Source organism: Hoplias malabaricus, chromosome 9, assembly GCF_029633855.1.
Source record: "Hoplias malabaricus isolate fHopMal1 chromosome 9, fHopMal1.hap1, whole genome shotgun sequence".
Classification (NCBI taxonomy): domain Eukaryota; kingdom Metazoa; phylum Chordata; class Actinopteri; order Characiformes; family Erythrinidae; genus Hoplias; species Hoplias malabaricus.
In genome coordinates this window covers 35,423,465-35,450,630 of record NC_089808.1, presented here as the reverse complement: position 1 = coordinate 35,450,630, position 27,166 = coordinate 35,423,465, and the positions used below count along the sequence as shown (strand labels likewise).

The 27,166-nt window shown below is 41.5% G+C and overlaps 2 protein-coding genes across 2 annotated transcripts in view; one reads left to right on the top strand and one right to left on the bottom strand.

The window, feature by feature from the left end:
* The first annotated feature begins 418 nt into the window (after positions 1-418).
* On the top strand, positions 419-11,740 carry garem (GRB2 associated, regulator of MAPK1). Its single transcript, XM_066682033.1, has 6 exons — positions 419-671; positions 2,879-3,019; positions 5,068-5,198; positions 5,636-6,832; positions 9,160-9,335; positions 9,605-11,740. The coding sequence occupies exons 1-6, from the start codon at positions 551-553 to the stop codon at positions 10,413-10,415; spliced, it is 2,577 nt and encodes an 858-aa protein (XP_066538130.1). The 5' UTR covers positions 419-550; the 3' UTR covers positions 10,416-11,740.
* Positions 11,741-11,753: 13 nt separating this feature from the next.
* The window catches only part of prkdc (protein kinase, DNA-activated, catalytic subunit), a 54,985-nt gene continuing 39,572 nt past the window's right edge, over positions 11,754-27,166 (bottom strand). Inside the window, exons 67-86 of the mRNA XM_066682032.1 lie at positions 26,368-26,476; positions 25,966-26,068; positions 25,730-25,892; positions 25,049-25,223; positions 24,206-24,390; positions 23,240-23,420; positions 22,779-22,936; positions 20,890-21,101; positions 20,703-20,790; positions 20,447-20,590; positions 20,135-20,342; positions 18,795-18,862; positions 18,439-18,659; positions 17,506-17,598; positions 17,293-17,373; positions 17,103-17,174; positions 15,935-16,136; positions 15,519-15,707; positions 14,093-14,232; positions 11,754-12,469 (exon numbers count right to left, since the gene is read on the bottom strand). Coding sequence (XP_066538129.1) covers positions 12,265-12,469; positions 14,093-14,232; positions 15,519-15,707; positions 15,935-16,136; positions 17,103-17,174; positions 17,293-17,373; positions 17,506-17,598; positions 18,439-18,659; positions 18,795-18,862; positions 20,135-20,342; positions 20,447-20,590; positions 20,703-20,790; positions 20,890-21,101; positions 22,779-22,936; positions 23,240-23,420; positions 24,206-24,390; positions 25,049-25,223; positions 25,730-25,892; positions 25,966-26,068; positions 26,368-26,476 — 2,997 coding nt within the window. The 3' untranslated portion in view covers positions 11,754-12,264. The remainder of the gene's footprint in view (positions 12,470-14,092; positions 14,233-15,518; positions 15,708-15,934; positions 16,137-17,102; positions 17,175-17,292; positions 17,374-17,505; positions 17,599-18,438; positions 18,660-18,794; positions 18,863-20,134; positions 20,343-20,446; positions 20,591-20,702; positions 20,791-20,889; positions 21,102-22,778; positions 22,937-23,239; positions 23,421-24,205; positions 24,391-25,048; positions 25,224-25,729; positions 25,893-25,965; positions 26,069-26,367; positions 26,477-27,166) is intronic.

Here is a 27,166-nt window from a genome sequence, read left to right as displayed (position 1 = left end):
AACGCACAGAATGTAGCTAAAAGGACTCTCATTCTGATAATATAAACCGACAGAATACATTCAAATGACTTGCTCAGACAATGTAAACACAGTACACTGAACTGGAGCGACACACTCGGATAAAATCGCTTGGATAATGTAAAATGAATTAAGTGAATCGGCTTGAATAGCTCAAATAGTGTACAAAGCCTGAACTTTATCCGAATGTACCGCTTGGAAAATGTAAACAAACTGAACAAACAGATTAAACAGCTCAACACACAAAACCGAATCCGAAATAACCGCTTGGATAATGTAAACAGACTGAACCGAACTGAATGGGGATCCAACATGGCGGCGGTTGCCGTGGTGACGCGGGCTCGCGGAGAGGAGGAAGCGGGGCTGAGCGCTGGACGGAGCCATGGTATTTCCTGTGAGTGTAAACATTGGAGTCGGGCTCCACGGCCTCGGTCTCGCAGCGAGCGGAGAACCGCGGCCCTCCGAGCGCTTCTCCCGGTCACCCCGCCGCTCTCCACCGGGACTATGAGGCGCCTGCGCTAGCGGGGGGAACATGGACGTGTGTTCGATGCTGTATAAAAATCTGAAGGATGTGAGCTGGAGCTCCTCAGCTCTGCCGCTCGATCGGCTCGTCAGCGCCTACAGACTCCCGCAGATCGTCCGGCTGGACGGCGGTAAGGTTCACATTAAACAGGCTCCTGAGCACTTTTACACACTCTACACACCCGGCCGCTCCTCCTCGGGTCGGTCTCGATGTGTTTTATTCGTCCAGTTTTGTACTTTTCCACGGGAAATCTCGCCCGGACTCAGGGAGCGTGGGCGGTGTTACTGCCTGGAATTCCAGCCGTTAGCTCCGCGGCTAAGGTTAGCAAGTAGTCCTCGTTTTAGCCGCGGGGCTGAGGTTAGCTGTTTATTGTTGTTATCCGACTTGTACCTGCTATTTACTGCCGCCTAATTATCCAAATCTCCGCGTCATTCACTAGCTATTTAATGTTCACTTGCACCTTAAACGGTGAAGTATGTAACTGAATGCACAAAACATAGAAATATGAACTTTCTCGAGGTCCGCCGTTTATTATAGTGCTGTTTAAAACTCGGGGATGGAAGCCCTGTTGGAATGAGCAGCTGGAGAATAACACTAAATAAAAGAAGCCGAAGTTAGCTATTTATTCAAGTGTTCATTTCCACCTCAAACGTTTCATTAAACGCGTTACTTGTATTGTACATACATAAATATATACTGTTTCCTTAAAGGTGCAGTACCTGGTTTTGTGCCATTTTCTAACTAGTAAAACAAGCTAGGTATGAAGAACATGATTAAAAACTATTTTAGCAATGTACCTGCAGAAGACTTCAGAAGTTGGAGATGATCTTGAGTGTTAATTTTAGAAAAAATGTTCCTAAATTACGGTAAAGTCCAGAATTAAGTGTCACACTGAACTCATGGTAGACATTTGTTAATCTCCAAACTACTGCTTTCTGAAACATTTCCTTGTGTATGAGATAATGGATCAGAGAACCTGCATAAAGACAGTGCCGCTCATCCATTGTGCCGGTGAAGGAACAGACTCCTGAGATCTGATTTATGTTACAGAGGTTGCCTCTTAGAAGTTTATGGCTGCATCTCAAATGACACCCTGCTACTTCTGTAAAGCATTATGTAGCTCATAAAACAATGGCGTCTACATCCTAATGGTGACCTAAAAGATAGATGAGGTTTATAAAACTTTGTCTGAATATAAAAAAAATCCTTTTAGTTTGGACAGTGTATGAGCCCAAAACTATACAGTCTCCATAGGAAAATATAGCCAACAGAACAGGATGCTGTGGAGCAGCTGTGCATTAGCCTAAGTTCCCCATGCCCAGTGTCAAGTGTTCGACAGAGGAGTATAAACCTCATATAAGGCTGTGGGCAGTGGAACTGTGTTCTCTAGGGCGATGAACTCCAGATGGGCTCTAGCCAATACCTTTGGGATGAGTTGGAGTGCTGTTTGAGATTTAGAATTAATGATTATACATCAGTGTCTGACCTCACTAATATTTATGCGGCTGAAGGCTAGCCTCACACTATTGAGTGTTCAAATGAAGCCTTCTCAGAATTAGGTTACAAACGGCCTATTAACGTTTTCAGTTTCAGAAGAAGCATGGTGAGAGTGAAGGTCAACATACCCATGAATGTGCAGAGTGCAGTATTTGGGTGTAGAACCTGTGAATTCATGACCTTCATAATGGATTACATTGTGAGTAGGGAGCCATTTGAGATTCAGTGTGCTTATTTTGGTCTACATTAAGAGTAATGCGTTGCTATTAGAGATGCTCGTCACCATTTGTAGGAGCATTCTGTTGAATTTATATGTGTAGATTTTACAAATTCTGTTTCATGGAATTTGGGACAAAACATAAAGGCAGAGCAATGGCAACACACTGTCTTACGCTTGCATGCACCAGAAGCCTGAATCATTAATAAGGAACCCAGACGAGCCCTTTAAATGGCACCCCACTGTCTATGACATTCAGTCCACATTAGTCAGGTTGGGACTGCTGAAATTGTGACTAACCTGTCTGGCTGGGAATTAATGAATGAGTTGGATTTGCATGGAGATTTAGTCCGGAAGGGACACATCAGTAGATCGCATGTAAATTACTTCCCTAAGCATCCTCGAGTTGAGAAAACTGGCTTTGTGATAGTTTAATTAATAGACATGCACCTTTCCCTCTGTACCAGAGTTGTGGCAATATTATACCTCAGAAAATATACACCCTTTGTGTTAAAATAAGGTTAATAGAAGCGCCCCATGTTCTGTGTCCTTAAGTAACATCCTGTGCTGATACTATATTGTCTTATTTCCATGCTGATGTAGATAAGTGTCTTTCTCTCCAGGGGAATCGGTGGAAGGGCTAAGAGAAAACGACTACCTCTTGATTCATTCGTGCCGCCAGTGGACCACGATTACCGCCCATAGCCTGGAGGAGGGCCATTATGTCATCGGACCGAAAATCGAGATTCCTGTCCATTATGAGGGTGAGGCCACTTTTGCAGTGTTGTGGATGCACTGTATGTAGCTCGTTTTCCAGTTTTCTGGAGCCTCTCCATACATTTGCTATGTAAGGAAGGTGTGGTGTATAAGACAAATTCAGAGACAAGAATTAAATGAGTAAAGCATAAACTGAATCAGCCAAGGTATTTTCAGTGTAGGTCCTGCATCGGCTGTCTAGGCTGCAGCATTTTCCATCAGTTTTACGCTGGTGGGCAATTATCTAATTGACCTCTCCGTATTGACGTCACTCTTGAGAAGGATGTTTGACTGCATAAATGCTGAACAGAGGGGAGGTCATTCTCTTTCGTTCCAAAAATTGATGTTCAATAACAGTAAGTGCCAGTAAATTGTGATGATATTGTAGCATGGGTGTTTTTCAGGAGGAAACAGAATAGCAGTCGAGCAATATAGTTTTGGTGCAGCGTCACTGGGACTATACATACAGCTCCTAAAATGTTCTGATAAAGAAATATTTTCATGTCCATTTGGAAAAGTTAAATATGTGTAAAAAGTACATATTTAGTATAATTTATTACCACACAAACACTGCCAAGGCTTTTCATTCTCTAAAATAAAGGGGAACTGAATATTCTTATTGTTTTTCCTAATTAATATTTTTCAATTGTTACAAATATAGTCTTTTATTCATTCAATGTCAGTAAACGTTTAACCAGTTCAGGGTCGCTGTGGGTCTGTACCCCAACCGGACTCACTGGGCTCAAGGCAGAAACAACCTGGACAGAGCACCAGTCCATCGTAGGGCCCCCCACATTCTCACATTCACTCAAACCTAGGGAAACTTTTAATTGAATTTTTGGGAGTAAACTGGAGCACACATGAAAAAAACCCAGACACAGGGAGAACACACCACAGGACACTCAAGTTGTGTGACAGTGACATCTGTTGTGTTACTGTGCTGCCCTGTTTCAAATCTGCTGTGTGTAATTAATTATTAACAGTAGTTTACTTTTCCAGCTTTTCACATTGAACATTTCCCTGCCAATTCATTCTGGTACTTCATTTTATTTTAATGACATGTCTACCATACTATAGTGTTCATGTGAGCATCATAAGAGATGTATGTGGGGTGAATGTGGTGCAGTCCATTACTTATTGTGGATGCAGTTTTTTCATTTTGAGTGTAGTGTGTCCCTGAGTTTTCATTTATTTTGTACACTTTATAGGAATCTGTAGCAAGTTTTGTCAGTAATATTTAATTTGATGTAGTGGGCATGTATTTCTAAATACTTGGTTACCCTTCATCTAAATGCTCTGTCTTATAGCTTATAATTTCTCTATAAATATTATTGGTATTTAATTATGATTTGATTGTGACACCAGGGTTTGGAACTAAATTCTGGTTAGGCTTAAATCAGGAAGTGGGAACATAAGCGCAAAGTGACATTCGTTGATGAAGACAAAAAGCTTGTATCATCACATTCTTATAAGTGCTATTAATGTAAAGGCTGCTGTAGAAGAAACATCATGATTATTATACATTCATTCATTCATTACCTGTAATTGCTTATCCAGTTCAGGGTCACGGTGGGTCTGGGTGCAAAGCAGGAATACACCCTGGAGGGGGGGGCCAGTCCTTCACAGGGGAACACACACACTCACTCACACCTATGGACACTTTTGAGTCACCAATTTACCTACCAACGTGTGTTTTTGGACTGTGGAAGGAAACTGGAGCACCCAGAGGAAACCCACACAGACACAGGGAGAACACACCACACAGATAGTCACCCGAAGGAAACCCACACAGACACAGGGAGAACACACCACACTCCTCACAGTCACCCGGAGGAAACCCACGCAGACACAGGGAGAACACACCAAAGTCCTTACAATCACCTGGAGCGGGACTTGAACCTACAACCTCCAGGTCCCTGGAGCTGTGTGACTGCGACACTACCTGCTGCACCACCATATGTAGTATTATTTATATGTAGAATTTTTAAGAATGTCTAAAGCAAATGATAACTGAATAATGCCGTGATACTCACACTTTTTTCCCTCTGTTGGACAGGTCAGTTCAAACTGCTGGAGCAGGACAGGGACATTAAAGAGCCTGTGCAGTACTTTAACAGTGTGGAAGAAGTGGCCAAAGCATTCCCTGAGAGAGTCTATGTCATGGAAGAAATAACGTTCAATGTTAAGGTCTGGTTTTCTATGTGCACGTGACCCTTGAACCTTCCATATAGAGCTTCCCCCATCAGAGTGCATTTTTCACCCCATTATCTAATTCTATAATTGATCACCTTAAGTTTTTGAAGAATTTGTCTGTACTCTTTTTGTCTGTTTTTTATTATTTGTGTGTAATACGTAATTTCATTGTGTATTTTGTTACTTCCCAACTCTGATTAGCAATGTGTGCTCTCCTTTGTAACATCGCTGAAAGGCTGCTGAAACCGAAACAGACTTTTCATTGTTTTGTGAACTGAATTCACAATGGCCTGCACCAAAATGCAAAGTCCCATTGTCTTTGAAACTCCTAGAGTCTTTGTTATTTTTTGTTGACTGTAAAATTCTGTGGGTTAAAAAAAAAATCTATTGATTAATTTAATAAGTGGAGTTTGCTGACCTTTCCCCTGCAGATGGCCTCGGGCGAATGTAACGAGGACACAGAGGTATACAACATTACTCTGAGCACTGGCGATGAGTTAACCCTCATGGGCCAGGCGGAGATCCTCTATGCCAAAACGTCAAGGGAGAAGTCTCGCTTCAACACCATCTTCAAACGCATCGGGAAGCTCAACTCCATCGGAAAGCTCGGCAGAGGAAAGATGCCATGCCTCATCTGCATGAACCACCGCACCAACGAGAGCATTAGCCTGCCTTTCCAGTGCCGTGGCCGCTTCAGTACCTGCTCCCCACTCGAGCTGCAGATGCAGGAGGGAGAGCACACCATCCGCACCATTGTGGAGAAGACCCGGCTGCCTGTGAACGTAACTGTCCCCATCAGCCCACCGCGCAACCCACACGATCTGCACCTGATCCGCGAGGGTCATCGCTACAAGCTCGTCAACATTCAGACCAAGACAGTGGTAGTGTGCTGCGTGCTGAGATCCAACAAGGTGTTGCCTGTGCATTTTCCTTTGCATGTAGCTGGAGCCTTGCCACGGTTGCTTGTACCTGAGGGACTGCTGCAGGGAGAAGCCTGGCTGGAAACAGTGGTCCACCGATGGTTTGCCTATTGCCAGGAACAGTTTGACATTGATGACTACTCCAGGGCCGTACGCGATGTACGAGTAGACTGGTTAGAGGACGGGAAGAGTCCAAAAAAGAGTGGTACTGGAGGAACAGGGAGCAGCAGTGGGACAGGAAACAGCAGTAGTAACGTCGGTACAAATGGCTGCCCCTCTCATGTTCATTTGCCAAGCTCCCTCAGTGCAGCACGAGACGAACTCACGCAGTCCTTTCATCGGCTTTCCGTCTGCGTCTACGGTAACAATCTTCATGGCAACAGTGAGGTGAACCTACAAGGTTGCGTGAGCCTGTACGGCGACTATGTGCCTCCCGAACCATCAGATGCCGATTATCTGCTTCCGGAGCTGCTTGACGCATCTTCGGGCCCAGGCAGCTTGTACAAACCTGATCTGCCGTATGAGGAACTGTGGCTGGACCACGCCAAGAACCGTGGAACTGTACATGAGCACACAGAAGCTGTCAGAGTAAATGCAAGCCTCTCCAACTGCCCTCCTGTCCACTACCCCAGTGCAGGTTCAACAAGTGCTCTTCTCAGCACAGATATCAGTTTACCTCCACCCCCTGTGCCTCCAAAATCTGAAGCTGTGAGTATATCAGACAGACATCAAACACCTTTTCACACTGTAATTAGCTAAAATGCAGTTGATGCCCTGATCAAATATTTCTGGAGTAGTATCATCCAGGTGAATGTTACATGTTGGAGGTGGTTAAGGCAACTTTGTGATGTAAGGCCTGTCCCAAAAGCCAGTGAGCTGTCTAAGTAGGCACTATCTATGTAGACACCTGTTTAAGTCGGCAGCGTTCTAACGATCGCCTGTTTTCATGAGGCAGATTTTTGAGACGCTCTAGTTACAGAGGGATTGAGTCACGGCTTCTCGCCCGCTTCACGCAATCAGTGTTTACTGCTAGTGTTGTCTCAGCATTTCAGCACGGTGGAGTCTAGTCTTCCTGTTTTTATTGTTATTTTAATTATTTTTGCTCTGAGATATGAGCGAAGTAGATGGAAGTTGTGTTGGGATTGCTTTTGTGGCTGAGGAACGGTTCAATACTGCCTTAAAATTCAGGCAGATTAAGGTATCTTCATGAGCAGCACAATGAGGTATCAAAGAACCGGGAGAGCCTATGTAGCCAGCTCACTAGCTTTTGGGACAGACCTGGAGAGATGGAAAATTTTAGTGCTTTACATGTCTAGGAAAAGCACTGTAACGCTCAATAAATTAGTCTTAAATTTGAAAATGAAATAAAATCTATTTAAAAAGCTTTGACTTGTCAGTTGCACTCAACCTTTTGATGATACAAACATTTTCTGGAGCGCGTATACCCGCTGGTCCAGTACTTTAAGTGCTTTCAAAAAGCTAAGAAAGTTATTACAGTTTATTTAAAAATGTTAAATTTTTTATGAGTAAAATATGATTCACAGTTGCATAGTGTAAGCCCCAAATGTCATCTTTTAACTTATACGTTTAAACGTATACATGTTGATTGGGGGCGTGCTTTCCAGTAACTAGGCAAAAGTGCTGTTTGCTGCCTTGTGAAGTTTGAGGAAATATTTTACTTGGTTACTTTGGGTAATATCACAGCATGGGGGCAAACAGGAGAATTCAGTGCTGAAATTCAAAGTTAAAGATTATTTTTAAGGCCAGGAACATTTAGATTGATTGCATTTTTTTATTATTTTTTTTAGTTTATGATTTCCTTGTAAAAACACTCATTTTCATCTGTGTTTTAACTCCTCCTGTAGATTGTGTAACAACTCCAACAGAAGTGTTTTCCACTCTGTATGATCAAAGATGTGTGATCAATGTCACACTGTGTCACATGTAAATTTGTGACCGCCAGAGTCATCCATTTGTGCATCATTTGTTTCCTCCAACTGTTGAGTCACTTTAGAATTTGAATTAACCTAGTTGTGTTAAGCCATTTAGACACACATTTACCTGTTTGTACAACACAGTGAGGTTTTCTTCCTCAGAAAATATTTAGAAAAATAATGATGGTTTATGTCCATCAATATATATTGATACACCACCTTGACTTTGTTGGAAATATTCCTCATGGCCTAATTAAATTTGAGCTTTAGGATCCAAAACTTCAGTTGCAATAATTGTACGGTTTTCCTTACAGAGGCCACAAAAGTAAACATGTTCACAGCAAAATTAGCATTAATTATTATTAGTACATTAATATTCATTATATTCCAATACAATTATTAATATACAGGTATTAGAACTGTAGCCCTGAGTCACTTAAACATTCTGCTCTATTGTTTAACAGTATTTTTTTTATTCAAAGTTCTCCCCCCATTGACCATTACCAAATCTACCAAGCTGGACAGGCGAAGGCATGTGCTGCTTCTGATGTTTGAAATCAGTCAGTTTCAACTGCTTACATTACACTGTTTGACAGTTCAGTATGTTCATCATTAAATCAGTTTGAAATATTGACCAAATGGCAATTTTTGTAACGAAATCTTATGCCAATATCTTTGATTCCAACACCATGGTGTATCCCTAAATGTAGAGAGATACTTGCTGTTAACTATGTGTTCACATACACATCATGGCTGCCTCACCTATCCTGTGTCCCTTTGGTGTGTAAGTAGTGCAGGTCCTCAGAGAATAAACATAAAGCGAATGCAAGATGCAGTACACGTGTAAACAGTGGGGGCAGTGCAGGCGATCAACAGCATCACAATGGCAGAAAGATATAAAGAAGGCTGTGTCAGAGACTTGTCCACAATTATCCACGTCTTTCTCTGGTTTGCCCTCTAGTGGAAGCCTCCAGTTACAAGCATAGCACATAGTCAAACATGTGAACTGCTACTTTTATGACGCAGACGGTTGTCTATATGAATGCATGGCCAAACAGCAAGTATATCTCTAGCCTAAAGCTTTACTCCTGACCTTTGCAGGTGAAAGAGGAGTGTCGATTGTTAAATGCTCCTCCAATTCCGCCACGAATTTCCAAACAGACAGTCCTAAGCTCCAGCAGTGCCACAGTGCCATACCCACCAACCAAGCCACGGCAGACAGACACTCGCTCCCCCAGCCCAACGCTGTCCTACTACTCCTCCGGCCTGCACAACATGTAAGTTCCCTGTAATTGTTTTACAACAAACAAGAGACAGGCTAAACAGGATGTGCTGTTTTCAAATGTATACAATTGGCACTATTTTTGTGAACAATAATCCTTTGGATCCACTTTGGATTAGGAAAGATTTAGAATTCAAGAACTCAATGAAGGAAATTACAAAATGGTCACTATTCAAGAACCTAAATGGTAACTCCTCAGTTAAACTGAGTAGCCTCCACAACTGTATTGTATTTAGTGTTTTGCATACTTCTGTCTCTCTGCAGAGGAGGAGAGAGCGAATCTTCAAAAGAAATGGACGAACAGAACCACGTGTGTTACCCATGCAACTGGATTCGACCAGACACCAATGAGAGCACCAAAGTGCAACAGTGCCTCAGCCCCTCCATGGATGCCACACTGTCTCGTCTGTCTTGGCCTAACGACTTCTGTGGAGGCGATCTACACAAGGGAGAGGACTTCTCCTCAGTCCATTGTCGCAGCTACTCCAGCTACCCGAGGAAAAGGACCCCTGGTACCCCAAAGGCTTGCTCCTCTGGCCTCTTTGACTTTGACAAAGGAGAGAGGTTGGAGGGGAGTACTGCAGCCACAAAGAGCCAATATTCTGCTCCGTTTTGTACTAAATCTACAAGTTATACCTTGGAAATGTACAGAGACAAATCCTTTGAGGAATGTAACACTAAGCAAAGCCAGTCCTGCCCTATATTGCCACCCAGAACCCCTAAATCCAGTGAAGAAAAGAAAGACAGGGAATGTATTTCGACAACGGTCACCTGTGTCGATGCTACAGAACTACAGGTAGCAAGCTGCTCGGTCGAGAGACCACCTCAAGGCACCACGGAGTTGCCATGGCAACCTCCAAAAAACCTTTCAGGCCTTTCCATTGAAGAGGTCTCCAAGTCACTACGATTCATTGGGATGTTGGACGACGTGGTTGCTTTGTTTGTCCGAGAGAAAATCGATGGTAATTTGCTTCTGCAGCTAACAGAGGAGATTCTGTCTGAGGACTTTAAGTTAAGCAAACTGCAAGTGAAGAAACTTATGCAGTTTATAAGTGGCTGGAGGCCCAAAATGTAAGCTCGAACAAACACAAAGCTAGTCTAAGGCAAAACGTGCAGTGTACTGCAAAAAATAACTGCCCATAACACCTTGGCCTTCAGTATTGCGCTAGACTGTTTTGTTTCTATATGCTATGCACAGTCCAAAGCCTTGTAATGATTTTACTAGTTTGTAAAAAAAATGAAAAAAATATATATAAGGGTGCTTTGTGTATTAATGTCCATGTCTTGACCTGTACCCTTGTCTTTGTGTAATCTTTCTATGTGACGTTATGGTACCTGCACAATGAACTTAACACTTTGCTCAAACCCAAAGCCTTGAGAAACACGAACACTTGGACCCAACTTAGTTATGCCTTCACGTTTCTTGGTCGGTGATCAGTCAATATTACAAACCATTTATCTGCCATATGTAGATTTTTAAGGACCTCTGATCAATTTGAACATTTAATTTAAGCTCAATTGTATCCGTACTCATCAACCTGCCTGATGTTCACATGTCCTCCTGTCCTATGTCCATAAATATATGGTCAGGGATGATTTGTTATATTTGGCTCAGTAGTCCAACTGTTACATTTAATAGGAATCAAGTGCACAGCTTTAATAAACAGCATCGATGTGCACATCTGGGGAATGGGGTTGTAATTATAGTCCAGTTTAAACATGATCCCCCTACTTTCTGGAACTAAAAGGAGGAATACAGCTAATGTGTCAGTTATTTATTGGCCAACTCTGTCTCAACATTTTCAGAAAACTCAGAATAAAACCCACACAATTGGCCTGTCTCAAAGTCCATATTTGTGGTTTGGAGTTTTCCCTGACTAGTTTATCAGAAATGTGTAAGAGCTTATTAAGACTGAGAGTGTGTATCACAGGTTTGTGGGACGTGCAGTTGTCAGTGGTCTTGTCATATTAATTTTCATATCACTAGTGTGTGGAAGCATTGGATGTATAATCAGTACTACTATAAAACACCCACGCTCCCAAACCCTGTGTGTTTTCATGACCTAAGCAACTGCTGTTAAAGGCAGGGAATTTCCAATTGTATAAGTCTTTAAACCCCACACGATTAGCAATGGATACAAATGTTCTCAAATTATTTTAATACGTGATGAATCAGTATGACAAAGTATTTGAGCTTACATAGATAACATTTAAGTGCAATTATATATTGGTGCCTAGTTAATGAGTATGACCCCAAGGTCCCCAGTCATGGAAAGGTTTATGTTCACCTGGCCAGTCTTGTTCTTTCAATTTTGACTCAAAAACGGAGTTTACACATCCTCTGCAGAGAGCAAACACCTATACCGTTTGATGCAGTTAAAGGTTTGCCTTAAGGAATTGGAAAAATAAAAGATATATGGCTGTTACAAAGATCATTGCAGAACATCTTATTTACTTCCCTGTAGAGAGGATGTTTATATTCACTGTGAAAATTAGTAAGCATGTCATTTGACTACGGGTATTAAATTACAAGTGTGGAAACAATTACTGCCCCAGGCCTCTCACCTGGTCTCACATGCTTTGGCAAATACCTAAAGCTCTCTTTTCCACGTCCCCACATTGACCCAGGATAGGCACAGATGGATTTGTTCTGTCAAAAACATCAATATCGGCCCAACGAAGGGTGAAGAGCCACATCACGACTAAAGTCTTACATCACAAACAGTAATTTGATACGGATTCATCTATAAATCGAAGAGCTCTCAAACATTGAGCACTATTTCAAAAAAGCACAGAGTACAGCTGTGTCAGAACAAGATTATATGCTAACAGTGAGACTTCATTTTGAGTTAATATTAAGGTACATTACAGTCAAAGCTTAATGAGCTGAAACATGTTCTGAGAAATATGGATAAATGCATTACTTATATCCAGGGTTCCCAACCTATCCACACTCTGCCCAGTAAATTGGCGTCAGTTGCTTGGTCAATAAGACAGTCCACCTGCTCCTCCACGCTCAGATCCTTCTCTCCAAGCCGGGCGCGTATGTTGTTCTCCTCACTTCCTCGGGCCACAGCCAGCATCCCCTTAAACGCAGAAGTTTTCTCAAAGCCTAGACGCAGCTCTTCACTGAAAGAGTAAATTCAACATAATTACAACCTTGAATATCAATTACAACTACTGTCACTACTTTGCAGATTGCTTTTATTTTTAATTTATGAAACAGCTTCAGCACAAAATCTACAAACTTGAAAACTGCACTAGCGAATAATAAAATCCATACTGTTATTTACTAGATTCTTATCCCAAAGTTGTCATGGATGAGGAAAGAAAATACAAAAAGAAGCCTATAAACATCACATGGAGATGAATGAATCTATGGCCATTTTCAGACATGCACCGCAACCCTGAACTTTTCCACACATTACATGGAAAACTGTACGTGAGAATGCCAATGTCCAAATCTGTTGAACCGGACATTGAATGGACTTTATCCTGCTAAATCACTAGGACAAAGTCCAGGTTTTGTCCAACTGAGATTTCACAGATGGCCTGTGGGTGTGATGATGACATTTCTGTTCTGAAGTTCCCAGGAAAAATCTTGTTTCACAAAACTTGAATACAGCGTTTTTTTTTTTAAATCTCTGAACACATTCTCATTTACAAAAACAAATTCTGCACCTTGCTATACCTTCACCCTAAATGGCAAACAAATGTCAAGAAAGTTAAACACTACAGGTAAAACTGCACACTTCTGTCTGTCCTTTCAGTAACGGACAGGACTGAGGGAAGCAGGACATGTGCAGCCTATAAAGAGATTCATGATGACCTTGATATTCAGGACATTCAGACAACAAAAAAAGCAGGTGCTGTAATGTGTTTGGTACCCGAATGTTACAGTAAGGTACGGTTTAAATATAGAGTAACACGGCTCAGTGCATTACTCGACTAATACTCTAGACAGAAGACAGGATAAAGTATTTGAGAAAACTTGCTATTTCAGCTTTACTGTATGCAAACCTCTAATAATAAAAAACGACTTCTATTTGTAGAAAGAAGAACTGGAATCCACGGAGAGTCCATAAGTATCTATTTGGATGAAGCTGGATTCAGTCTCATAAAGAATGATTAACTGACACTGTGTATTGTAAATACAATTAAAGATATTACAGTTCATGTGTTTTGTATTTTATGCTGGTTTTGTAGTATACAAATAAATACTTAAAAAAAGTTTTCAAAAATATGATAAATTCTTGAATTTAGAATTTCTTCCTTCTGCGTGGAGAGCAGTGGTTTTTTGTGTGCAGTGTTTGACTGAATTGGAGTGTCATTTGACAGCAGTGTTTGGTTTTGAACAAAGACAAAATAGTTTCGAGTCTTGTTTAATTTTGTAAAATCAGTCAATATTGGCAGAATGAGCTTGACATTTGGGTTCTGTGTTTACTGTTTTGAGAAAAGGGGTGTAGATTTCAGGAAATGTTTTAGAAATTCAGAGAAACTGCAGACGAAAATTAGACTGACCCTAAAATATATTTTTAAGGAATAATTTTTGTTCAATAATGAACATTTCTGTCTGTGCAGTTTGTATTCACTGGGCTCCTTCATGCTCTTCCCAGGACCCACCACACACCTAATTCAAACAGTGTTTTCAGTGTTTGAAAGTGTTCTCCTGTTGTGTGGTACATTTAAAAGGGCAACTGTCTGGACCCAGTTCTGAGGAAAAACAGCTCATTAGTAAATAGTTGGACTCACCTTATTATAACTGAAGGATTGGCTCCCTCTAGCTTCCTCCGAGCAAAGTTGACCTTCTGTAGAGGGTACCAGTTGATCTCTTGAATATCAACACTTTCAGTCCAGGTTCCTCCTTTCTTCAGCTGCTTCACTGCAAAGTTCTAAAAAAAAAAATGAAGGAGCAAATTAAAAAAGCAGTTGCAGGTTAAAATGTTTATTTATACACTCCTTAGACACACAGACAGTGATTAAGGCTAGTCCTGGGCTACACAGCATTATGACTGTGATTTGTCCATTGAATGGAGAATATAATCACAGACTAGGTTTAATCCGTAGGGTTGAAAACTTCTTGAGCGTATTACACAAAAACCTTAAAAATGATGTTCAATGGGTGTGTAATCTTTAACAGAGCAAGAAAGCATTTTACCACAAGAAAATAGCAATTACTTATTATTCCTTCATTTCTTCTATAAAGTGCACATCACATTAGATAAAGAATCAATTCAAAGAACGGGCGATACGGTGGTGAAGCAGGTAGTGTCGCAGTCACCAGGGACCTGGAGGTTGTGGGTTCGAATCCAGCTCTGGGTGACTGTCTGTGAGGAGTGTGGTGTGTTCTCTCTGTTGGCATGGGTTTCCTCCAGGTGACTGTGTCTGCGTGGGTTTCCTCCGGATGACTGTCTGTGAGGAGTGTGGTGTGTTCTCTCTGTGTCTGCGTGGGTTTCCTCCGGGTGACTGTCTGTGAGGAGTGTGGTGTGTTCTCTCTGTGTCTGCGTGGGTTTCCTCCGGGTGACTGTCTGTGAGGAGTGTGGTGTGTTCTCTCTGTGTCTGCGTGGGTTTCCTCCGGGTGACTGTCTGTGAGGAGTGTGGTGTGTTCTCCCTGTGTATGCGTGGGTTTCCTGCGAGTGACTGTCTGTGAGGAGTGTGGTGTGTTCTCCCCGTGTCCGTGTGGGTTTCCTCCGGGTGACTGTCTGTGAGGAGTGTGGTGTGTTCTCTCTGTGTCTGCGTGGGTTTCCTCCGGGTGACTGTCTGTGAGGAGTGTGGTGTGTTCTCTCTGTGTCTGCGTGGGTTTCCTCCGGGTGACTGTCTGTGAGGAGTGTGGTGTGTTCTCTCTGTGTCTGCGTGGGTTTCCTCCGGGTGACTGTCCTGTGAGGAGTGTGGTGTGTTCTCTCTGTGTCTGCGTGGGTTTCCTCCGGGTGACTGTCTGTGAGGAGTGTGGTGTGTTCTCCCTGTGTATGTGTGGGTTTCCTGCGAGTGACTGTCTGTGAGGAGTGTGGTGTGTTCTCCCCGTGTCCGTGTGGGTTTCCTCCGGGTGACTGTCTGTGAGGAGTGTGGTGTGTTCTCCCCGTGTCCGTGTGGGTTTCCTCTCACGGTCCAAAAACACATGTGGGTAGGTGGATTGTTTCAGTCACAACTTTTGTCATTTAACACATTAAACAATCCCTACCTTCCAGTCCAGCGAAGGCTCTTTGACGAAGATGTCCATGGTGTTGAGCAGCAGGTCGGGGTCATCTCTAAAGGCTCGGAGTGAGTGAACCATCACACTGCGGATCAGACCTGACTCAGCCATCGGTCGCATTAGATTTATAAACTGCCGAGTGAGGCGGAACGGCATCAACTCTGGAACTGGCAGAAACTACAAAAGGAAAGTGACTGATAAAAGACCCTCATTTTAACACTTTACAGTTTACCTAAAGTCCCCATGTGATTATGTTGACTTATGTGTCAAAAAGAGTTTAAATTATATTTTCAGAACCATGTTTCAACGTGTTTCATCCTTCAGAATTAAACAGGCTGCATTTGTTGTTCTGCTTTTTAGATGAATACATGTCTGTGAGCTCATATCTGATTAGTGAAGCCCACCTGAGTGGCTGATCCAAAAGCATGTCCGAAGTCAATGCCGACCATGCCTCCAGTCTCAGTGTTGATCATGAAGTTGGAAAGATGACGATCTCCGATGCCCAGGACCCAGTGGCTGACGCAGAGCAGAGCGTGAGAGCTGGTGAAGTGAGAGCGCAGAGAGAGGAAGGCCTCCGGTGTGGTGCTCATTTTCACAAAAGCTCGTCTAAAGGGGCACAGTAAAGTCACAATCTTATTGACAGCCACAAGTGATATATCACACATGGATATTCATGAGGAAGTAAATGACGGAAGCCCATTGCTCAAACACATTTGACAAATTTAGATCCCTAGTCTCCCAAAATAAATAAATAAATAAATAAAATCCCCAAAGACTCCCAAATCTTCATCCTTGATCAGTGGTTATCAAACCATTTCTCAAAGCACCTACAAGGTCCACAATTTTGCACTGTAAATTGGGTTTGACCAAAGATGTAGACGGCCTTCATATCCTGGTTAATGGACCAGTTAAAGAATCCCTCTTTAGAAACTACAGAGCTCTATACTTTTGTTTTCATGTCAGTTTCAGTCTGTTACTGGCTACTAAAGCAGCAGTTCAAGTGACAGAAATAGTACAGCATAAGAAAATATATTATAATGCAGGATATATAACTACTGGATTGATGCAGCCTGATGTACAGGGTGGGCTATTTATATGGATACACCTTAATAAAATGGGAATGGTCGGTGATATTAACTTCATGTTTGTGGCACATTAGTATATGGGAGGGGGGAAACTTTTCAAGAAGGGTGGTGACCATGGTGGCCATTTTGAAGTTGGCCATTTTGGATCCAACTTTTGTTTTTTCAATGGGAAGAGGGTCATGTGACACATCAAACTTATTGGGAATTTCACAAGAAAAACAATGGTGTGCTTGGTTTTAACGTAACTTTATTCTTTCATGAGTTATTTACAAGTTTCTATAAAATGTGTTCAAAGTGCTGCCCATTGTGTTGGATTGTCAATGCAACCCTCTTCTCCCACTCTTCACACACTGATAGCAACACCGCAGGAGAAATGCTAGCACAGGCTTCCAGTATCCATAGTTTTGTATAATGTCATACAATATAAGGCTTAAGTAGCAGTCACAAAGTAATCCCACATTAATAGGAAGAAAACACAAAAGCATACCTCAGCAGATCTTCTGGCACTGTCTGCTCAATCCTCTTAAAGTTATTTACAGTGTCTGTGCAGTTTGCCTTCCTGAGGGAAAAAAGACCAGACACAGTAATGCTACACCTGACATTTCTACTAACCACTGACACAGCGATCCAATTTGATTTATTACAGTCTGTGAACAGAAACATCAACAATATCATACCTGTATACCTCAGCATATCGCATTATTCCATCCACTTTCCCAGCAACTTTACTTATCCAATTATCATACAATTCATTAGGCCTAGAACACAGATCAGAGCAGTAAAACACTGGTAACAGAGACAGAAGCAGAAAGCATGTGAGAAGTGATGATTGACAGTGTGGTATGCTTTTTACATTTAAAATAAACACTGGCTGTTAATAAGAAGCATACTGTGTTATGGTCCTCTGCTCTTTCTCAGTCCTTCTGCTGGCCAGGAAGTCTTTCAGTGTGCAGGTATTTTCCATCCATTCTATCAGCCCAACCCTGCAGGTATCAGCCAACAAATCAACACACAGGGTATTACCATCGACAACTATTACCTGATGATCATTTAAAGAATATAAACTCTGACATCAAATACTGGGCTACATACGGATGTGGAATTTGTCAATATGTTATTAAGTAATCTCTGATTTGAAACTCTGGTGAAATTAAAGCAAGCTCCATATACAGGGGTTGGACAATGAAAGTGAAACACCTGGTTTTAGACCACAGTAATTTATTAGTATGGTGTAGGGCCTCCTTTTGCGGCCAATACAGTGTCAATTCGTCTTGGGAATGACATATACAAGTCCTGCACAGTGGTCAGAGGGATTTGAAGCCATTCTTCTTGCAGGATAGTGGCCAGGTCTCTACGTGATGCTGGTGGAGGAAAACGTTTCCTGACTCGCTCCTCCAAAACACCCCAAAGTGGCTCAATAATATTTAGATCTGGAGACTGTGCAGGCCATGGGAGATGTTCAACTCACTTTCATGTTCATCCAACCAGTCTTTCACCAGTCTTGCTGTGTGTATTGGTGCATTATCGTCCTGATACACGGCACCGCCTTCAGGACACAATGTTTGAACCATTGGATGCACAGGGTCTTACTGGTGCAATGTGCAATTAATGAAGATTGGCCACCAGGCTGCTCCAATTTAGCCATGAAACCTCCCACACTACAATGACAGGTGTTTCAGTTTCATTGTCTAACCCCTGTATATTTCAGATTAAATAACATCAGATGATAAAGGTATAGCAAACTCTCTTTAAAGTAAACAGCAAAACCGGCATGTTTTCTAAACCTTTAAATAGTAAAACTGATCCGGATATAGATGCTCTACCTGCTGGTCATGGGGATGACTTGGTAGGTTCTCAGCATCAGACTGCGTTGGGAACAGGCTGCGTCTTGGCTGAGGATGATGTTCATGACACTGAAGAGCTGCTCAATGCGCTGGTCCTGACGAAGGTCCTCTCCTCCTTTGACCAGGAACGGATGATCCCTCTCATCATCGCCTCGCACAATCAAGCGCTTTGGACGACGGATGGAAGTCATGACCTTCACCTTTGAATTGGACAATCATTAGAATATTGCAAATTAGAAACTTGGTGTAATGAGGAAAATAAAACTGAATTAATTTTTTTTTCTACAATCATAACTCCAGTCACTCTACGGGTCACACCTTGCACATTTACGTACCCTTTCATCGAAGCCTGTGATTTTTGCATGGTACTCTGGCAGAGGTTTAGATCTACCATCATACTGCCCTAAAGGAGACAGGAAAATCAAGCCAGAATGTAGACAAAATTTGTACATGCCTGCTATTTCTATTTTTTTTTTCTTTAATGAAAGTAATAACACATTTATATATAATGAATATAAATATGTTACTATTATTATTACTATTATTATTATATCTTACAATCCATAGACCAACAGCAATGTTCCAAGTTTGTGTGAAAATAAAAAGGTTAAATCCCCAAATCGAGTACATTATTTACATTATATATTTTCCATCCCTTGTAAAGTTCCCAAGTTGCCAATACAGTAATCCCTCGCTACTTCGCGGTTCATCTTTCGCAGATTCGCGGGTTTTTTCAAGGGGGCTTATGGCCGCTATATCGCGGATATTGAGGTAATATCTAGGAAAACCGTGAAAGATGAATAGCCAAAAGTTTTTTTTTTTTTTTATTATTTACATGTATTAGACTAGGCCTGTAGGTGACAAAATATATCATTTACAAGTATTTCTTACGTACAGTACATGTATTGTTCATGTGAAATTTACTTACTCTAGATCACAGCTTAGGAATTACTCTATTAAAGAAACTGGTAGGATATCACATGTAGTTCCAGCTGAAAATCATTATAGACCGACTGTTTAATGCAAGGTGTGGGTTGTTAACAGTAACCGGGAGGGTTTTAAAAGTCCAAATACTTGTTAAATACATTAAAAAAAAATATATCTTTCCTCTACTTCACGGAAATTTGTTTTTCGCAGGTGGTCTTAGAACGCATCCCCCGTGAAAAACGAGGGATCACTGTAGTGTTATAACTTTTAAAAAATATTTCATCTGAAGACTTCCTAATGCAATCATTCACTCATTCATTGTCTGTAAGCACTTATCCAGTTCAGGGTCATGGTGGGTCCGGAGCCTACCCGGAATCACTGGGCGCAAGGCAGTAACACACCCTGGAGGGGGCGCCAGTCCTTCACAGGGCGACACACACTCACACATTCACACCTAGGGACACTTTATGAGTTGCCAATCCATCCAGCAACGTGAGTGTTTGGACCGTGGGAGGAAACTGGAGCACAAAGAGGAAACCCTTGTGGGCATGAGGAGAACACACCTCATAGACAGTCACCTGGAGTGGGGCTCGAACCCACAACCTCCAGGTCCCTAAAGCTGTGTTACTGCAAAACTACCTGTTACACTACCGTGCCGCCCCATAACGCAAATATTCAATTTCAATACCACAAATATACTACTAAATAAATAAAGTGTATTTCTAAGTGTATAACAAAAGTGACTGACCTGGCACCTCCAGCTCGCTTTTTAATGTCTCCACTCTGAAGTTGCTGAGCCAGGGGGAGTACTCCTTCAGGTTCCCCGGCTCTTTCTGGAAGCCTCTCATGGACCCAGCCAGTTCATCTACTCTTCTGATATATGCCTTATCCTTACGCTTTTCATATATCTTTGTGCCGCCTGGGCCTAAAAGCTTCTCAATTTCTTTTGAGAATTTCTTTCAGTGCAAAACACACAAAGGAAACAAAACGTATCAAACACAGTTAGTCATCAAATGGAACATAAAACACAAAACATATTACAAGTGGTAAAATTGTGAACCTGAACAAATTTTTTCCGGAAAGATCCAAATCTTTGGGTTTTTGAATCGCAGAGTGAGGCGCTCATTTCTCCGTACAGCTCCCTCATCATCTTTTTGTCCATGTCTGGCTTCTCCAACTGATTCTTGACCTCATCCCACCAGTCCTGCAGAGCAATCAGTGTATGGAACTTTCACTCTAGAATATTTCTCTGTGGTAAACTATTATGTATAATATTATGTAGTTAGAAAAAGGTTCATTTTCAGTGTATTTTCTACCTTAAAGAGCATCTCAGGGTTGGTGAGCTGCTGAAGGGCATCAACAAGTTCTTTAATGACTCCTCCTTTATCCAGTTTTGACTTTAGCCTGGAAAAATATACCACACACACACACACACATTACACAGATTAATTACACAATCATAATTTCCTCTTTATTATTAAATAACTTTACTGAAGCCCATACTCCTCCACAAATTCCTGATTCCGGTGACCATTAGCAGAATCTTCAAAGGTGTAGCTCTCCTTGCTGATCATGAAGGAGTAGACAAGGGCCTGTGGGTAGCACTCTGCAATTTCCTTTATTACATGCTGGACCGCCACCGCCTCGGGCTTGTCCAACAAGGCTATCATCTGACTGATCCAGCCAATCAGCTGCCAGCAGGGCACACTCGCCATCTATTAAAACAAAGTATGCTCATTTGCCTTAAAAACATTCATTCATGGTCAGGGTCATGGTAGGTCTGGAGCCTACCAGGAATCAGGTGCCAGTCCATCACAGGGAAGCACCCAGTTTTAAATTCACTCACACTTACACCTATGGACTCTTTGGAATAGTCAATCCCCGTACCAACATCTGTTTTTGGACTGTTATAGGAAACAAGAGCACCTGAAGGAAACCTAAGTAGACTGCCTCGAAAATAATACAACTCAGGAAAGGCACCACCATATAGAGAGAGATTAGTCTCAAAATACTTTACAAATGTGTAAATGTTAAACCACAAATTAAACACAAGTCACAAATGTGTTTCACTACTCACAAATGAACACATCCCAATCTGTGTCTCACGGTCTGCACTTTGTACACATAGAGTTACATTCATAAATACATGTTTTTGGTTTTCACAGATATATCACAATTTTATGTGAAAATAGATACATTTGTTTAAAGTTACATTGCAAATATTTGTAAAATTGAAGTCTCAATTTTAAAATGTATTTGTAAATTGTTGAATATAATAACAAATGTGGGCAGCAGGCGAACAAGCCACCGCTAGGTGGCGCTGTTGTTTTAGGCCGCGTGGGGCCAACTTAAATGGAGACGCATTGGCTTGTTCGCCTGCTGGCCACATTTGTGGATCAGGCTGCATTTATATTTCGATCGGGTGAAATGTGAAAGGAAAGTCTCCAAATCCAAAAACCCGCGAGAGGAAATGAACAAATGAACGTGAGTGATTTGGTCCACAAAAGCAGATTCAACAATTTACAAATACATTTTAAATTAGAGACTTCAACAAATACTTGCAATGTAAATTTATTCATTCATTCATTATCTGTAACCGCTTATCCAGTTCAGGGTTTGGTGTGTTCTCCCTGTGTCTGCGTGGGTTTCCTCCGGGTGACTGTCTGTGAGGAGTTTGGTGTGTCCTCCCTGTGTCTGCGTGGGTTTCCTCCGGGTGACTGTCTGTGAGGAGTTTGGTGTGTCCTCCCTGTGTCTGCGTGGGTTTCCTCCGGGTGACTGTCTGTGAGGAGTTTGGTGTGTCCCTCCCTATGTCTGCGTGGGTTTCCTCCGGGTGCGCTGTTTTCCTCCCACGGTCCAAAAACACACGTTGGTAGGTGAATTGGTGATTGGTGACTCAAAAGTGTCCGTAGGTGTGAGTGTGTGAGTGAATGTGTGAGTGTGTGTGTTGCCCTGTGAAGGACTGGCGCCCCCTCCAGGGTGTGTCCCTGCCTTGCGCCCAATGATTCCAGGTAGGCTCTGGACCCACCGCAACCCTGAACTGGATAAGCGATTACAGATAATGAATGAATGAATTATTTACAAAATACTCAAACCAGTTTTTCTCAGCCTACAGCTTTCTGGAGCTTTTCTCCATGTATATAGGAAATTAAATTACAAACGGCAGTTGATAAATGCACAAAAAAAATCCTCCAACAGACAGTCAGTGGTAAATTTTATAAAATTTTAAATGGTTAAATGCAAGTGGTTACATTCCTATTCCATAAAAGCACATCTTAATTTTCACCAACTATTGTGTTCATTGAAAAGTTCACTTAATATGGAGACATTTTCACTAGGTTATCATCCAGTGAACATTTTAAATCATACCACCTCTAATCCACAACATTACCCACCTCTTTGACCATCAGGTCCAGGCATTCTTTAGAGTACAACTCCACCAGCTGCAGTAGACGGGGGAACCTGAGTCTGGCTTCTTCAGAGTGGAGCTTCAGAGCTTTCAGCATCATCTTCACTACATGAGCAGGCAAAGACTGGAGCTTTGACGGACTCGCTGCAAAACATTAAGATGAGCTTTAAACCTACTGCTCACAACTTGATATTACATTTATATTTGTATAATCAGCATATTTATGCTCCCAACATTTAGTTATTGTACATTAGTCTTGTTCAATGGTGATTCTGTGGGGGTCATGGCCCTTGAAGTGTAGGGTAGAATGGAGCTAACATAGTATGCATCGTAACAGGTGGACTATAGTTAATAACTGTAGAACAACAAACTGCAGAATGCCTGTAGAAACAAGGAGGTGATTTTAATCTTTTGTCTGTTCTGCGTTTACGGCAAAGCCACATTTACCCTCTTCTTTTTGCTCATCCTCCCTTAGTCTCTTGTCACAGAAGTTGGCGAGAGTCATGTATGCGTCCACGATGCCGGCACTGTCTGTGTACTTGTGGCTGAAAGACTGCTCCTCTTCCTCTGCCCTGTGAGCAGCACTGTGTAACAGCTCCAGAGCACGTTTCTGCAGCCCCTCCACCACCTGCAATTTACAAAAGGGAGGCCACACCTCTTAAGTTTATTTAAACTAGGAAAACAGAATGGATTCTGAGTAAATGAACTTTATATTAAACTTTTATATACCATATTCAAACAGGCAAAAAAAAAAAAAAACTGATCCTGATGTGTTTCTGGAGGGCACTGGCTGAGATTACAACTTGCGAATAGAGCCAGGGTGCTCCTCTTCACATTCCAATACACACTATATGGCCAAAAATTTGTGGATATTCTCATCCAACATGTCATAATGAAATGAACTGTATCAATCAGAAAATTGTCCCCCTCTATTTTTCTGAGAAGGCTTTACACTTGATGTAGGAACATTTCTGTGAGGGTTTGATTGGTGAAGTCAGACACAGATGCTGGCTTATTAGTTTTGAATCTCAAACACAAGACCAACTCATTCTAAAAGTTATAGATGGTGCTTCATTCCCCAGAAAAGTTTTACTGCTCCACAGCCCTGTGTTTCTGAGAGTTCCATTTCATTTCATACTTTTTGTATGGAACTCAAACAAACTGTGTGTGCACTGTGTTTCCACCTTAAAGTAACTGAAGAAACTAAAGATAAAGGCATCTATAAATTTTTGGACATACGCCATTTTAAAACTCCCCTTCGTTTCAGTCTGTGCTCAGTCGAATGTGTATTAACCTTTAGTGTTGATGTTCAGGCCTTACATTTATTTACCGCAGTAAAAGGCACTCAAAATAAAGTTGCACAAGTTTTTGTCAAACAGTAAAATAAATAAAATTAAAATAAAGGAACACAACCTTGTCACTGTCAGATTCTCCGGAAAGCTCCAGCACTCTCTGAGCCTTTTCTCCTCCAAGCGTCTCCAGAGTAGAGGGGCAGTTGTAGACAGCACTCGCCAAAAGATCAAATGTGGTACCCAGGAGGATCCTCTGGTCTCTGAACACACTGCCTACGGAGCCTTCACCCTGCCTCTCAGTCTCCTCTACACATCGTCATAAATAACAGCCAAGAGGTAGTCACTCACTGTATTTAACACATCACTCACACAGTACCTTCAACGGCCAGCAGACGCTAAACCATAAGGCATTAACATAAAATAGTGACTGAACTGCAAAGCAATTTGGGGATTTCCCTTCTCAAGCAAACACATCAATTAATTTCCATCAATTAATTTTTTTTTTCGAATGAAGAAAAAAAACGACAATTTGAAATGGAATGGGTCCTTCAAATAAAACCCAATGTGTTATTTTAAAACAATCTGAATATGTGTAAAGAAAATGGAAAGGAAAAAAAAAATCTCAAGTTGTAGAAATGATCACTCTGTCACTATAAAATATAGCACTACAACTAAAAAGGCCTATTAAAGACCTTTTTATAAAGACTTGGCCTATCATTTCTTTAACTGTTGTATTTTTACAAGGAAGCACTTCACACACTTCCTCTACACACAGTCCTCCACAAGAGGTTCTCTTTAGCTCTTTGCCTCAATGACAGAGTTCACTTGTTATAGTCAGTTTTAACAACAGTTGATCACACTTGCTCAGTTTGCATTAAACCTGTAAAAGTTGATTGTGTCTTTCATATCTGTAAAATGTGTGAAGGTTCTTACTCCTGTCAGATGAATGTGGGTGAGTTTTTACCGAGTAGCGGGACAGTCTTCAGCAGGGAGGTGATCTGTTCGGCTGGTCCGATACTCTGGCTCCTGCGTTGAGTGAAGCGGGTAAAACAGTGTACCCAGCGCTGCAGCCAAGATTTCTCCATCTTCGCCTCTCGGTGAAGCTCTTTCAGCAACTTGGTAGCTACTGAGAAGTTGTTCTATAATATTATTCAGGGAAACATGACATTTCAGTGTTTGTTAAAGATGTTATTTTATATTTGCAAGCAGTAAACTCTCATGACAAATGGGACTTGTTTATACACATTACATGCTTTGGACACCTGCTCGCTCATTCAACATTTCAGAGAGAATAAAACTGATAAACATGTAATTAATCCCCTTTTTGCAGCAGTAACAGCATGACACTGGTAGGCTCATGTGTAGCTGCTCCAGTGTCCCCCATTCTATTAGCAATGCTTTTCAATTAGGATTATACAAGCACTGCAGGTACATTTAGCTGTCCAACTTACAGTAGCTGATCTTTCTCATCAGAAAGGGTGTCCACAAACCTTTGGACATACAGTTTACTCACTCATGCTCATGTAAAATGAACACAGAGGATTTTTAAATATCAGAAGGAAGGCAAAACTGAGCCTCCACCTCCATGTTCAGCCATGCTTAGACATTGATAATAGGGAAGTATTATCGCATTATGGAGAAATACCTGTTTCCAGGCACTGTCCGCCATGCTCAGTTTCATATTAAACTTGCATCGCTTCACCAGAGCTCCTACATCTTCTGTGCTTTCCTGTTCTGCTCCATCCACCTCCATGCTGTTAGCAGGAGACGAGTTCAGCTTCTCAAAGATCTTATCCAGGAAGAAGCAACTGAGAGAGAGGAGGAGATCATTAGATAACCCATAAATACCTGAAATGAAGCATTAAATCTACGCTGACTCACCGAGATGTAATGATGTCATCCCAAACATCCATGGGATCAATTTTAGCGTCAGGATAACGACTTGTCCACCGTTTGATCACACGCTTCAGAGAGCCCACAGAGACTGGAAGAAAGCAGCACAGTGTCATTGCTGAGATAAGAGATAAAAAGAATTCACATTCATACAAACCTGCACCTACATACAAAAAAAATAAATAAAAATAAAGTGATTGTGCTAAACAGTCGTTGTTAAACATATTTACTCCTAATTGCTTCCCTGCACAAAAATGGTGTAGCAGTTACACTAGACACTTAGTGTCTAATAATACAATCCTGAAAATAGCCAAGACGAAAGGAGAGCCTTAATAACTACTGTTACAGATTCACTTTAAAAAAAAAAAATAAAAAATGTAGTCAGCCAACCTTCTCCTGTGATGTACTGCAGGAAGTCCTGGATCTCTGTCAGAGCTTGGACCGACTGGAGTACAGTCAAACGGCTGCGGTTCAACAGAGGGTCAATGCTGGAGTAGTTCTGTAAAACACAATGGTTTAAAAGAATGGTGGGTTTTTAAGTCTTTACACATGTATTCAAGAGTGAGAAGCTTTGCTTGTATTATTCCACATCAGCAAAAACTCCACTTGTTGGGTGCCCTAATTATTAAAACCTCTACTAAAAATACATTAGATTCCAAAGTTTTCAGACTACGTGTCAGTAGTTCAGGGAGTCTATAACACTCTTCTTGAACATCATTCAACACATTCCACAAATGTCTACTGATGAAAAACAAGAAAATAGCAAGATACTGTAAAAGAACAGTCAGCATAATCTTGTCGTCCTATCGTCATTGTCTTTAAAAATTAAAAACATGCTTCTCCCAAAACAGTAACTTTACAGGAGAAAGACAAAACACTGAAAGTTGAGAAAGTTAAGTCAGGGTAAAAAGATTTAGTTCTGAGTAATTTTGGAGTGTTTCCATTGGTTAATTCATTGTGAATTTTTCACACAATGTGAAGGAAAGCTGCTGCGTTCAAATAATGTAATAAACTGAAAATTGACAAAAAGTGACATATGTGCTTTAAGTTGGACATTGACAATGATAATGAAAGCAAGATCTTCAAAATCATAACAAAACACTGAGGCATAAGAGCATCTCTCAAATGGCATGAAAAAATCGTAAGCTCCCATTTAACAATTCCCATCTAGAGTGAGGGCAGCTGTTTA